This window comes from Pimephales promelas, chromosome 2 (assembly GCF_988280905.1).
Source record: "Pimephales promelas chromosome 2, fPimPro1.hap1.1, whole genome shotgun sequence".
NCBI classification, from domain to species: domain Eukaryota; kingdom Metazoa; phylum Chordata; class Actinopteri; order Cypriniformes; family Leuciscidae; genus Pimephales; species Pimephales promelas.
The window spans coordinates 19934610-19949259 of NC_142770.1; the positions used below are offsets into that span (position 1 = coordinate 19934610).

The 14650-nt window shown below is 38.7% G+C and overlaps 2 protein-coding genes across 3 annotated transcripts in view; one reads left to right on the plus strand and one right to left on the minus strand.

The window, feature by feature from the left end:
• Positions 1–14650, plus strand: part of psmd1 (proteasome 26S subunit, non-ATPase 1) — a 45938-nt gene that overhangs the window by 15187 nt on the left and 16101 nt on the right. For both annotated transcript variants that reach the window (XM_089117753.1, XM_089117760.1), the window contains exon 16: positions 379–443. In XM_089117753.1, the coding sequence (XP_088973879.1) occupies positions 379–443 (65 nt within the window). The remainder of the gene's footprint in view (positions 1–378; positions 444–14650) is intronic.
• Positions 3263–13604, minus strand: htr2b (5-hydroxytryptamine (serotonin) receptor 2B, G protein-coupled). Its single transcript, XM_039689883.2, has 4 exons — positions 13112–13604; positions 11692–12200; positions 6703–6903; positions 3263–4557 (listed from the first exon to the last, which is right to left on the minus strand). Exons 2-4 carry the CDS (start codon positions 11951–11953, stop codon positions 3665–3667), a joined length of 1356 nt encoding a protein of 451 aa, XP_039545817.2. The 5' UTR covers positions 11954–12200; positions 13112–13604; the 3' UTR covers positions 3263–3664.

The following is a 14650-nucleotide window of genomic DNA, read 5'->3' on the forward strand; positions in this document are numbered from 1 at the left end:
GTTAAGCTCAGGCACTTCAACTTTTAATTATTACTTGATTATTTATACAACGGCAAGAAAATAACCTGCATGCCATACGGAGCTACATTTAGCCACTGCTCAGCGAGTGATTGAGAGTTCGCCTCCATGACGAACTAAAAGTAGAAATTGTGGATATGTGAAAACCTGTTAATTGCAAATATATTTTGAAAATGAAATGCCATGAATTTTTAATAATTTATCAGCTTTTTACATCAGTGCTGTAAACATGACAAATTTGCCAATATCTGCTTAAACCGGAGTAGTATGTTTAAGTGGTTATGTTATTATAGAATTGTTTTCTTCTTTAAGATTAGTGAGTTTAATATTTTGTCTGATTTCTCGCCCTCTTCTTGTCAGGTGAGTGACGTGAACGACGATGTTCGGAGGGCTGCCGTCGAGTCCATCGGATTCATCATGTTCAGGTATGTTGTCTGTCCTCTTTTTCTCATCAACGCTCCCTGTCGTCTCGTCCTGCGCTTCATCATAAACAGACAAGCCGCTTTCTGAATGCTCGCCAGGAACGGATTAATCATGCCTTAATGTATACACAGACGAGATTCCTCCCATTCCTCTGTTGTGCTTTACAAATGTGTTTGGAGTGTCTCCTGATGTGCTTGTTGCCGGTATTTGATTTTGATCCCATTAAGAGATCGATCACTTCCTCTTATTGTGCCCTGTGGCACTTGCTTTATTGTCAGTGAGACTGTGCACACATTTTCCATCCTCTGTTGCTTGACTTAGTGTTTCTGCATTGAGTGTATATCATCAGTTCAACAGAACTTCTGCCAATTTCTTAAAGGAACACGCCAATTTTTTGTGACTTTGGCTTATTCACTGTATCCCCCAAAGTTAGTTAAGTCCATGATACATACTCTTTTCATCTCCGTGCGTGCCGTAACTCTATCTGACGCACCCATTGCTAGCCTAGCTTAGCACAAAGACTGGAAGTAAATGGCTACAACTAGCATAATCTTCCCAATAGGTGATAAAATAACGCCAACATTTTCCTATTTATATGTTGTGATAGTTGTGTATAGTCAGAGTGTACAAATAACAAGGTCATATGAGACGTAGGGCCCTATGAAATCCGTTATATTTTTTCCCAAATTCCGTTTTATTTTTTCCCAAATTTAGTTTTTTCCGTTTTAATTTTTGGGAATTAGTTTTTTTTTTTACCCTTGACTGTTCTTTTAGTTGTAAAAATAATGCTTTTAAAGTTGATGATTAAAATGTATTAAAAAATACGAATAAATTAGAAATGACAAATTTATTGAGGTAATACAGACATTTACTCAGTAGCCTTTTCAGGACAAATACTGTATGATGCAACATAACACGGCACTCTTCAAGTAACAACAAAATATGGTTATGAGCTTTAAACTGTCCAGTAATATAAATTATATTAGTTTATATAAGTTTAAATAAAGTCACACTCTGTCTCTCACGGAGTTCGCTTCGCTTTTGTCCAGTCCGGCGCTTCATAGACAGACGCGGTGTGCACGTCATGTGTGTGCATGCCTGAGTGAGAGAGAGACGGAGGGAGAGCAGGGAAATACAACTGAAATATTACGCTGCGTGTTTTAAATACTGTTAAAAACCGAAACGCAGTATGTGGTGGCGAATTAGTCTATGTGTGGGAAACACTGCATAAGTCACGTGCGAACTGCTCGGCTCGGCACTGACGGCTTATAGCGTCGAGTTTCTTAACTTTTAGCCTACGAAAGCAGAGCCGTGGAGAGCCGCTTCGCCATGCTTTCGTTGTTTTGATTTCATCATTGGAGCTGAAATGACGGGTTGAGGGGTTTGTGTCGCCCAGATTTGCTTCCCTTGGTCTGCATTTTCACCAGATATGCGTTCATCTCCCACACAAAAACAGAATTTCAAACCAAATATGGAAAAAACTAGGAAATTCCGCGTTAACACTAGATTCCGCGTTAATTGGCCAATTCCGCGATTCCGTCCACGATTTTGTTATCGCGGAAATCATAGGGCCCTAGAGACAGGCATCTTTTAACCGTATACATATTGGGAACTATATTTTCAGAAGGCGAAGCACTGCTACTTTGGCGGAGTGATTTTTGTCACTTATTGGTTATGCTAGTTGTATCCATTTACCTCCAGTCTTTGTGCTAAGCTAGGCTAGCGGTGGGTGCACAAGACAGTGTTATGGCACGCACCGAGATGAAAAGGGTATGTATGGACTTATCTAACTCTTTGGGACTTTAGCTTATTCAGCATATCCCCCAAAGTTCTTTAAGCTGTAGTTCATCCAAAAAATGAGTTGTAATGTCCTCGATTTATTTTTGTTTTTTGCCATCCCCAAAATTTTTACAGATTTAGAAATGCATGTTTTCAAAGTCAGGTTGTCAGTCGTAAAAGCTCTGTTTAATGAGTTAAGGGTCATGTCCACTACACACTCATATGCGTCCCTGCATTCAAAACCTCTGAACATCAAGTAATTCTTGAAATAGTCAGCTAGGCGCCATTGATCTTTGATTGATCTCTACAACGATATTTGGGGACCGAGTGAATCAGTGCTTTCAAGACTAGTAGGTTTTATTATCTAGGTAATGATGGGTTCCACGTTACACCTTTAGACATCTTGCATGCAGTTAGTAGGACATGTTGTGTTGTCCCATTATACAGTTTTTTTTTTAATTCTTTTGCACAGTCTTTTGTTATTGGTGTGAGTAAGTTCCCCCTCAGACGCCTCTCAGGGTTCTGGGCCAAGTAGAACTGGTGAACTATTTTAAGCCCTAAAAAGGCCATGCGATATTCCCATGATCAATTGTCATTTAAATAACAAAAAAAAAAAATCGATGTAAATCTTTCTTTTGTTTAAAAAGTGCATAGATCTGCTAGAGTTCAACAGGTTTCTGTCCCCTGTCCCGCAGACATGCAAATCACGCAGAACAGTTTTGTGGGAGTTGATGGATCTCTTGCTACAAATGCAAATGGGATATTCTCTCTATGAGAATTTAACAGTAAAACATGTGAATGTTTTTAGTGGTGTCATAGATGATTGTGCTTTTGTGCAATTATAAACTTTAAACATTAGGGAGCACTTGCATATTCAGTATGCAAGAAACATTGTTTTCTTAATTCACAATGAAACCATAATGATTATCTGGAAAAAAAAAAGTTTATTTGGCAATAGTTCCATAAATCTTCAGAAATGTCAGTATTTACAGATAATTCTTTCTTACATTTACAAGAGCACTTGTTTTTGATTCAAGATCAGTCTACAGAAATAAAGAAGTCCTGCGATAATTCAGTAAGGCATATTTTTACAGAAGGTAAGTGGAGGTGATTTAAATGCGCTATTTGTGCTTATCTTTATTAAGATGTCTTTTTTTGGCGTCACATTGTAGACCCTGTCAACCAAAGTTTTTGCCCCCAAGTACTGTTTGTTTTCACAGTACCGCCAATTATTAGGCTGCCCATATTTTCTCACGCAAAAGCTTTGTTCTGTCTTTGTGGTTCTCAGACATTCATCTTACATCCCCCAATCCAAGGTTTAAAGGTGGAGTATTGTATTGGCTACAATGCTACCAATTGGTTCCCATGAGGACTTGTCGTTTTTATGCCACTGAAACACTATGGCAAGTCTCCATCTTGTCTTTTCTGAATGGTGTCATATACACTACACTTGACTTACGTGTTCGTCAGGTTTGCAGTCTTCATTCTCCGCCAGAAGCAACGTGTCCAGCGTGATATTTGCGGAGGTCTGCAGATTCGTGGGCCGACGCCGGAGAGGACTTTGATAGCTTACTGGGCTAATGCCGTTTTTCATACCGTGTTTCATAAACCGTTTAGAGTTTTCCGTCACTGGTGACCGAAAAGCAATTCTGCTTCTCCGTTGCATTTTTGGAGTCCTCACACGTCTGTAGTTACAGGTGATGTAGCGCCTAAATGCCTGCCTGAACGTCCTATTAAACAGCGTATAAACCAGAGGGTTGATGCCCGATGAAACATATCCCACCCATTGAAAGATATCCAACAAGTGTTCCACTAGAATACCGTTGCACCGTTGACAGAGTACAGAAGTCACATTAGTAATGAAGAAAGGACACCACATCACAACAAACAACATGAATACAATTCCCAGAACCTTTGATGCCCTTTGTTCATTAGTCAAGTTTTGCATGGACCTCTTCCCTATTGTGGACATCCTGCGGAGAGGAACCTCATCCCCTGTGGCAGGGCTCAGTGTTCGGTCCCTTTTTATTCCATTTGCTATGGCCACTTTCTCCGGTGAAGAGAGTCCCGGCAATTCCTGCTGGAAGACAGTGGAAACGGTGGGCCTCCTAGCTCTCGACCTCAAAAGATCAGCCTTCTTGCGTAGGACTTGGATTGTCAGCAAGTAGATGATCATCATAATTGTGAGGGGTATAAAGAAAGCAGTCAAAGACCCATACACCTTGAAGTCCCCAAAGCCCTCTGGAGACAACAAGCAGGTGTGGTTGTTGTTGAAGGTGATGTTGTTTGGATGATCGAAGACTTGTAGCCCTTTGATTGGAATTGGTATTGCAATACCTGATAAAGAAAAATTAATCGTTAAATTGAGCAGAAAACAAGGTTTAAATAAAACATTAAAATGGTTTTGCTAGTTAAAATGGACGAATTCAGAGGTGTCTTGGAGGACCACCTTCCAACAGTTCAACTTCAACTATTAGTAAATGCCTAAACTCAATAATCATGGCCTTTGGGATTGCTTGAAACTTCTAGGCAGGTGTGTTGGGGCATGTTGGATCCATTCATTTACCCCAAGAAAAGCATATTTACATTGTCTGAAACATTCCCTTTTCAAGTGTCTGTCTTGACTTGCACTCAACTCTCTTTTGGCCTCTGTCAACTCATGACATGACTTAATCCACTGAGGTCTCAGCCCAGAGTGAGCTGGTTTCGACTACAACACTGGTTAGAGTTAAACTGTCCAGCAAGGTGAAGACCCACAAACAGGATTGGACACCCCTGGACTAGGTTATTGCATTCATTCATTTCCCTATCTAAGCTCCTGCCCAACAAATAGGTTTGTGCTTTGGCAGATACCTTTTTTTGCTTTGTTTAATAAAATGCTACTATTTGATTGGTTGCCAGAAAGATAGATGATTAATTGGCTCTTCCGAACCTTGAACAGTTCAGCTTGTGTGGTGTTCCTCTAGAATTCTGGTCTCGAGGCCTTTTTTTAAAATGCAAAATTTCTAGAAACGTACAATCAAAAACAGCATGAGATGTCCCTCTTGATATTGTAGAGATCTTGTGTAAAAATGTATATAATTGCCAATTATTGCATAATAATAGCATTTATGACATCAATAACACACCTTGGACTTTTACTTGAAGTATCCATAACCAGGGGTGCTTGTGACTGGTGCGCATGTATGGTAAAAATAAGTGATGATTAGATAACAATCATGATAAGTGTGGTTATTAATTATTAGGGGTGCAGCGGGTCGCAGTTGAACCGTGATCTTCCCGGACGAGCCCCCACGTTTCAGCAATCATGTGATCCGTGGATTAACTGCCAAGTTTAGCCATCATAGAGAGAAATTGCGTCAATTAGACATGTTTTTTCTTGCCAATTTACATATTCAAATGATTTTAAACGTAGAAGAGATGAAATTTGCGAGAGAGGCTCGTTTTAGACAGCTTTTAAATACCGAATGAACCGAATTTACTTGCGCTTAAATGGACACATACTCACAAAATTACATCAAAATACTCGTCTCGGCAAGTATTCTCTCAGTTATGTCATAAGTGAACAGTTGAGAAAGAAACTGGATGCCTGTTAGTATATTGGTTCTGTGAATTTGGTCTTAAAGTGATGGCAGCCTAATATTCCTGCTTTTGTCTGTGTCATTAATGTTTAGAAAAAAAAACATCTACCGTGTTCGAGAGAAAAAAAGATAGTGTGGAGAGCAGTCAGGAGGAAAGTGATGATGACCGCTTGTAAGATAAGTGTGCCAAGCAGCATCTCCAGGTGCTCCCTTGAACCAGACCAAAAAAGTTGTGCACCCCTGTCCATAACCAAAGTTCCTGTCTTTTCTCAGTAAGACCGCTTTGTCAAATGTGAGAATATGTGAGCTCGTTCTCAGGAGTGCACAGAGATGTGGTGTTTATGGTCAGTGTTGAAGTGACAAAGCACGTGGCCTGCCTTTTTATGGTGGTGAAACGGTTCCAGAACCATGCCTTGAGGTCGTTCAAACAACACAACTGTTGTTAACGAGCAGACATTTCAAGGTGTTTACTTTCATTTCACCCCCACAAGCCAATCTTGCTTGTGTAAATGGAAGTTTGCTGGCCAGTCAGTGACACAAGATAAAGGAAATTTATGCGTATGTGACTTTTCCAGAGACACAGAGTGCTGAGATCATTGATCGGTGTGGAGATTAAGAGTGGGGTTTGCCACAGTTTGAATATAGCTATACATATTTTATTAAATGTAGGTAATTAAACTAGATTTTTGAAACTGCATTGCCTCTTCGTCTTTTGAGAGAAAATTGTGGCAATTGTATTTTTTAAATTGATTTCAATTGGGTTAATGCCATTCCCTACAATTGTAAAGGCAATATTTCCTTTTTGTTTTATATTAGATATGAATTTGTAATTGTTCATGCATTCATTCATATTGTAAAATATAAAACCCTTGATTTCATGTAATGGTGTCTTTTGACATACCTATAGAGATTAGCCAGACAAGTGCGATTTTCGCCAACGCTTTAGCTCTGGACTTGAACTGGCTGTGCTGGATTGGCTTCTTGATCGCTATGTAGCGGTCAAGGGAGATGGCGCACAGGTGCATGATGGACGCTGTGGAGAACAAGACGTCCAGAAACAGCCAGATAGGGCACAGGAAGTCTGGAAGGGGCCATCTGGAGTCTGAAATATGAAGAGAAGAACCAGTCAATCGGTTGGCTAAATTGGAGACAACAAACTTTTGGCCATTTTGTGATGCGACAAACACTATCCTTCAAATGGGTTACTAACCCTGACAGAAGCTACGTTGTGTTTCTGGAGACATCCAGCATTTACCTGCTCCCTCAAAGATTCAAAACTAGTATAATTGCTTGTTTCTCCTCTTCAGTCACCCATGCAGAATAAGCCTAATATTTTTATGAGCATTGTACATCACAGATTTAGTCATTTGAGTAGTTTGATGTTAAGATGATCATACAAAATGTTTTTGCCAATTCTTTGACTTTGCAACTTTTCGTTGCCGTTGCGTTTCTCACAACACATGACTCACTGTAAATGTCAATAGTCTGGTTTTCATTTGTTTGGACATGCATTACTTTAAATTTATCCCAGCTTTTGGATCTCATCTTGCATCTATTGGATCTGAACATTATGATATAAATTGATACAAGCTTGAGTTGAACAAAAAACAGTTCATTAGATTAGACACTCTGGGGCTTTTTGGCTGATTCATCAAGCTCTTCATCAGTGATGCGGTTTATTTTAGTGACAGTCATGAAATGGTGAATCCAGTTGATCTTCATCCCATTACGCTTGCTGATGATATTGTCTAAAGCCTTTAAATAAGATGATATTGTTTTCATGTTGCCATCTAATATTGTTGTATTTTTTTTTTCAGTTTGTCATCAGATAAACTCTTATTGCCCTAATGACAAGAATTGAAAAAGAGGGTTAAATACTAAATTTAGCAACATTCCTCAAGTGTAATCTGAAGTTGAACAAAGCTGCATTTTGTAAAAGCTCTTTTGGGTTATGTCTTTTCAAACATGATTTTTTTTTTTAGCTTGCATGGACCTGAACTACAGTGTATCTCCAAACCTGTGGTTTATGAGCAGATCTCCATGGTTTGGAGAGGCCTTGACCAGATGTTGAAAACTGACATTGGTCAGATCACCCCTCTTTACTAACAGACCTTCATAGTAGCTCCTCAGAGGGTACATTATTGCCAGGCCAGCAGAGTTTTTTGAAGCTTTCTGAATCATTTTTTATCTAAATTGATTTAATCAGCATAAATCAAATGCATAACATGCATTAAATGACACTGTTCTGAATTTTGAGACATAAATTGAGCAGTTTCTTCCATGCCATGTCTGGTGAAATTTGAATTCATTTTTTCCGTATGTGAAGCAGTATAGGTTACTTAAATTGCATTTTTACTTCCACGACCAAACCTCTTTCAACTAAAATGCTGTTGTTGCTCAATAGATTCAGATCTAAAAATCATTTTGTAGAGTGTAAACGTGTGTCCATGTTCGCCATTGTTTTTTACATTTTCACAGGTGAAATTTGGTCAGTTGAATAGGAAAAAATATTGCAGTATTTGCGATATTCCAAAATTGGATGATGCCTACAAAATCTAAGTGAACATATCAATAATATTGCCTAAATCGTCTATCCCTAGTTTCTAGGGGTGTAACGGTTCACAAAATTCATGGTTCGGTTCGATATGATACACTCGTGTCACGGTTCGGTACGTTTTCGATGCAGCAAAAAGAAAGAAATGCCAGAGAAATGCCCTTGATATACATTTTTAATTATATATTTATTAAAACTAACATCATAAAGTATGATATTTTTTAACTTTGAGCAATGGTGGAGCTATACTTGAATTTTCTTAGGAACTTGTAAAACAAAACAGCTTCTTGGACAAAGTGAAATGTAATATTGTAGTAGTTATAAACAGGTTTATTTTAGTTCAGATTAACATTTGAGGGCAGGAATTGTTTTCATAATGTCAAAATAAAACTGACGTAATGTTAATTGAAAGCGTTATAGCCTACTATACCTGCCACACTTCCATGGTTACAGTTAGTGTTACTACTGTAAATCCCTGGTGAATGCTGATCTGTGGACACTGGATAGTTCATTCATTGCACAATATTTTTTCCTGGTTTCCACATCAGCGTGGTTTGATCCGTTGAACGGAGAAATGTGAATGTTTCTCACTAGATCTCGCAGTTATGTTATTGTGAATTCAAATGTTTTCTTTACTGGATTTGGCTGTGTAGTTACAGTGCTGATTAAGATCGTCTCGCGCTTTATCGGTCAAAACGGTCCGTCAACCACACAATAACGAGTAGCTCAGTTTCGTTCCGCTCGCGTTACATTTGCCGTTTGATGTTGGGCAATGTTGTATTCACGCCAGCGTCTATGAGCACGCTAGCCACGCACCTACATTTGAAATAACGAAATTTTGGTCAGCATGAAAAATGGTCCAACGAACCGTTCGGTTTAAAAATGCGTACCGAAAACCGAACCGAAAGCCTCGTACCGGTTCAATACGAATCAATACGATTCGTACCGGTTCAATACGAATACGTGTATCGTTACACCCCTACTAGTTTCCATATAGACTGTCAGGAAAGGGTGCCCTCTCTTCCTGAAAGCTAAATAAAGAGACACTCTACCACACTTTAGGTTTGGCCTGCCAAGTCTCAACTTCCTCATGTAAATATTTCTCTCTTTCTCAGAGAAATACATTTGTGGTGTGCTCTCAAGGGTAGGCTCTTGTTTTTAGTCCTGCTGAGACTCTTCATCAAGCGCTGTGTAGGTTTTCACAGTGTTCACTCGTTGCTTTTTTTTTCATGGCTTTAACTTGACTTTCTGTCTTCACCTGGTCCACAGATGTGGACGTGGCCTTTGGTATAACATTGGTTTTACTGTTTGAGCAAGCACATCTTACAGGATATCTCCACAGGACCGAACCCTTTGAATTACTCCAATTGGGAAAGGTCACTTTTATTTTTATAATTGCATCCAATCGATTGAGAATTAGAGTTACTAGAGTTCCTGCTAAGTTGTATCTAGAGTTACTTCTTTCTTGGTCAATAAGTTGTTGCGCTCAAGCAAAATGTGTTATTGTGCCCCTTCCTCGTAAGATAATTTAGCTTAATTACCTGTAAGTGTTCATGGCTTCTGGTGAGCTTCAGCTGTTTTTCTTCTCTGCGTTCACACATGGTTCTCTTTGTGTGGAACACCTTTAGAAAACCTGGACTTTTGCTCCTTTTCCTATACTAATGGTCCTTGGGGGACGACTCAATGTTTTCACGTCACCAAGGCTTGGTTTAACTCAACGACTGAAACCTCAGTTTAATTTTCAGAACTGCCCCCGACCAGAAAAAAATCAATTAAAGCCAACCCTCGCCATCGTTACATTTTGGCTCCGTTTCCCCCCAATCCCTCAAACAAAGTGTTTGACAAGTTGCTGGATGAATTGCATCTGTTAAAGTGTTTTCCAGGACAGATGACTGGAGTTAAAGGGATAGTTCATGCTAAAAAATTGTCATTTTTGGGCATTTGTGTCTTTCCAAAACTTGGACCACTTTGATTTTTCATTCAATCGAGAGAAAAGTTAACATTTTTGAAGGTATTCTTTTCTTGGTAACACTTTATTTTGCTGGTCCCTTTTGATCATTCTACTGACTATAAGTAACTTTGCAACTACAAACTTATTTTAACCCTAACCGCCTACTAATAATGAGAAGTGCAACTTTACTTCTAGTCAAAATAATGTGTTAAAGGGACCATCAAAATAACGTGAAACCATTTTCTTTAGTGTCCCACAGAAGAAAGTCGTTCAGGTTTTTTGAATTTGGGTGAACTAAACCGATATTTTGATGAAGCCAGCAAAGTTCAGGTTCACCTTAAGCTTTAATGTTTGAAGACCAGGTGCAGCAAATGAAGTAATAAATGTCATCAAACCTAATCAATGAAGAATAATGGACCGACTGGAGTGTTCTGGCATCAGACCTGAAGACACGCTGGCATACGAATGACAGTAGTAGCAGCTTGGCAGATGTTTGAAAGTTGTGCGAGACATGTTTTTATGACTGCTGTGTATTCGGTCTGTCAGTGCAGGGAAGCGAAACATGGTCTTTATCATTCTGTTTAATATGATTTTAGTGGTACAACTAGTCCTTCAGTTTTCATCTGGGTTATAACTTTCACTATCATACAATCCTTATGGAACCACCAAAGCAATGTTGGAGAACCTTTGGTGACACTTTACTTAAAGCCCTTATAATAAAGAGAAGATCCAAGATGTCCATGTCATTCTTTCTTCAGTCGAAAAGAAATTAAGGTTTTTGATGAAAACATTCCAGGATTTTTCTCCATATAATGGACTTCAATGAGAACCAAACGGTTCAAGGTCCAAAAGACAGTTTCAGTGAAAACTGTTCAAAGGGCTTTAAATGATTTCAGACGATGACTAAGGGTCTTATCAAGGACCCTTCGAGTCATGACTTGAAAAAAGATTTGTTCATTTTGATGAACGAGTTCGAACAGGAGAGTCACGAATGTGCCTCACAGAACAGAGCAAGGCGAGCATTTGAGCTTATAAAACGTAAACTTGGTTATATATTTATTAAATAAGCGATTGTTTCGCTTGATAAGACCCTTATTCATCGTCTGGTGTCGTTTAAAGCCCTTTGAACAGTTTGCACTGAAACTGTCTTTTGGACCTTGAACCGTTTGGTTCCCATTGAAGTCCATTATATGGAGAAAAATCCTGGAATGTTTTCATCAAAAACCTTAATTTCTTTTCGACTGAAGAAAGAATGACATGGACATCTTGGTTGACATGGGGGTGAGTAAATTATCAGAAAAAGTTTTTTTCAGAAGGACTCTTAAGTAAAGTGTTACCGAACTTGTTTTATTTTTATTTGTACAATCGAAGTTCAGATTACTTACGGAAAAGCACGGTCACCAGAGCGATGGGCATCACTAGCAATCCCACCAGTAGATCGGCCACAGCCAGAGACATCAGGAAGAAGTTAGTGGCGTTCTGCAGTTTCCTCTCCAGTGACACTGCCAGAATGACCAGGATGTTTCCACCAATGGTGGGAAAGATGACCAGGAGAATGAGCACTGCGGCCCAGCGCAGTTGTTCTCCAGGCTCGTGGAAATCCCAGTCCTCGCTTCCCGTTTGGTTGGAGACACTAGAGATAGCCATTCTGCTGCGTGAAACTGAGCTTTTGTTCTTTCCGTGGGCTCGTCCAGCATTGTCACAGACTCCCTCCGATCAGACGTGTTCAGTTCAAACGGTGCTCGTCTTCGGTTCGCTCGCAAATTTCAATTTATTGAGAAAATGAGTTTCCAAAGTATTCCCCTCCAAATTGTTAATTATCATCTCCTGTTGAGTAGTCACATGGTAGATGAGGTATTGCCCGTCTTTGTTCTGTCTCTGTGCTTTTATACTTCTGGAAATATAAACATTTGAACGGTGATCTCGTCATTCAAAACACATTATCTTAAAGCGACATATGATGAATGTGCTTTTCTCGTCATGTGATTAGCAGTGCGTGTACCAGACCATGTTTGTAATTAAGCAAGGAAGTGGCTATCAGTAATGATCTGTGAATGTTGGCCGTATGGAGTCATTTGCGTTCCTATCTAGCCCCATCAGTCGAGCCAGCTTGACTTCATAAACAACGATTATGTTTTCAGATTAATTAGGTTTTCATAATTGCATTATAATTTGGAAATGGTTCCTTCTGGCATCACATTATGTAATGAGTATTATGAAATACAGTCAAACAAATGTTGTGTAATGTTATTTATCTTGTATATTAAAATCTACATTTTATGTTATATATTGTAAATAAGATGTATTTTTTATAGGAATTTAACTACTTTAGTTAAAATGGACTAAGAATATGCATTTATTAATCTTAATGTTAATTTCAACATTTTCTAATACATTATTAAAATAAAAAGTTGTATTTGTTAACATTAGTTAATGCACCGTGAACTAACAGCTGGATTTTTAGTAACTAAAGTTAACAAAGGTTATGTATAATAAATGTATTACTCATTGTTTGCTGATGTTAGTTCATACAATAACTAATGTTAACAAATGAATCTTATTGTAAAGTGTGACAAATTATTATTTTAGAAGCTCTCTGAAAGTATTGTTTTATTTTCCCCTACAAACTCTGTTCACCATTTGAAATTTTGCTATTTCTCATAAGCTAAACATACATATGTAATCACCAATATACATTTTCAATATTTAACTATTTTCTAAGTTTAAAATATTTCTAAATTAAATTTTTCCCATTATGGGAATTTTTTTTTAATTATTTTTTTATGGAAAATGATTTCTACTTACCGTGAACCCAAAGCGGTGTGTTTCCTCAAGTCATCAGCTTAATTCTGTATTATTCATTGTCTTTTAAGCAAGTGAAACAAGTGCACTAAACGCCCCTCAGATTGTGACTTATCGTCTTTTATATGTGCACCCAAAAAAAGTACAAGCAAAACATCAGGTTGTCCAAATCTCTGTGGGAAAAGATCCAGATATCATCTCACTTTTCGGCTTCATGCGGAGGAATTTCCCTGTTGTTGAGGAGCTGGACGAATCCCCAGATCTTCTCTGCATCACCTATCATGATCCCCGGTCTAAAACTTCCACACGTCCTCTAACCCTGCCTCTCTCGCTCTCTCTCTGTGTGTGTGTGTGTGTTTACGACTCGCTCTGCTTCTCCCTCCCTCTCTCGCTCACATGTTAGACCTGGAGAACCTGATGGATGTCGACGCCGGGGCGGATCCAGTGATCCTGGGGGGTCGGTTTCCTCAATGTAGCGTGGCAGATATTGTCCATATCTTTTATTTTTACTTTATTATTACCCCCCATTTAGTCAACTAGACTATTTTAATAAGTCTTACACATCACAGCTGTCTACTTTTCATAATTTGTCAAACCCCTCCCCAGAAACGGGTAGTTTTTCATCAATCTCTGAAAAAAGCTAAAAATCTAAAGCTCACTGAGTATCTCTCCATACTTGAACCTAGAAAGCACCAAGCTAACGATCTTCATGTGTCCATAAACCCAGATTGGAGGCATTGATTGAATACTAAGGGGCTGATTTGTCATATTTTAAGATCGATTGAGGACTTGACTCCCACTTTTGCATTAAATGTCTTTTTTCTTGCTGGGTCTTTGTCTAGCTTCCCCCTCCCATTCCCACTATGTTTTCAGGCTGCATGTGTCTTGGCACATCTGTTTTCCACCTTACCAGGGGGATGTTGAGATTTGAAGCTGGTTATTGAAAACAACAACAAAACCTCCTAACTGTGTGTGTGAGTTTGTTACATTACCAAAGGCTTAAACGCACCTACTACTTATGACCATGATTTTGAAATGGCGTAAATGTAAATCAGCAACTCTTTCTCTATATTGCCGAGGCTCATTCTGGTGCATCTTGGATGTGTTAAAACTATTGAAGGCGTTTCTACACTGTAGAGAAATTTCAACTACTTCAACTTAAAAGAAATCAGTTCTTTATATTTTATTAAACCGACTTAAAATCGTGTTTTAACCCTAAAACAGTATTCTGGACAAATATGGGCAAAATAGATAATGAGAGATATTTTAGTACTTGGAAAATCTTTGTATTTTGCCTGTGTATGGAAACTTAATGCAAAAATGTCTTTGTGTAAAGAGAAAAGAATAACAGGGCATAAACCTGAATACTATACTTTAATGATAAACTAGTAAAGAAATACTTTTCAGTGGAGCCAGGGCTGTTGTACAGATCTCTCCTTTGTTTGCTCAGTTTTGCTGGTGCGTCTGGCAAAGAGAAACTCTTGAACCATGTACGCCTCTGACTCCTGGAGTGTGTCATGCTCTGTCTTTTGTTTATAAAAG

What these genes read in the sequence shown, in the direction of transcription:
- htr2b (XM_039689883.2), bottom strand. Translation starts at nt 11,953, where the DNA reads ATGGCTATCTCTAGTGTCTCCAACCAAACGGGAAGCGAGGACTGGGAT. An exon ending in TCTGGTGACCGTGCTTTTCC is followed by an intron (nt 6,904 to 11,691) that starts GTAAGTAATCTG and finishes TTCATATTTCAG; the next exon opens with ACTCCAGATGGCCCCTTCCA. An exon ending in TGTCTGGCTAATCTCTATAG is followed by an intron (nt 4,558 to 6,702) that starts GTATGTCAAAAG and finishes TTTCTTTATCAG; the next exon opens with GTATTGCAATACCAATTCCA.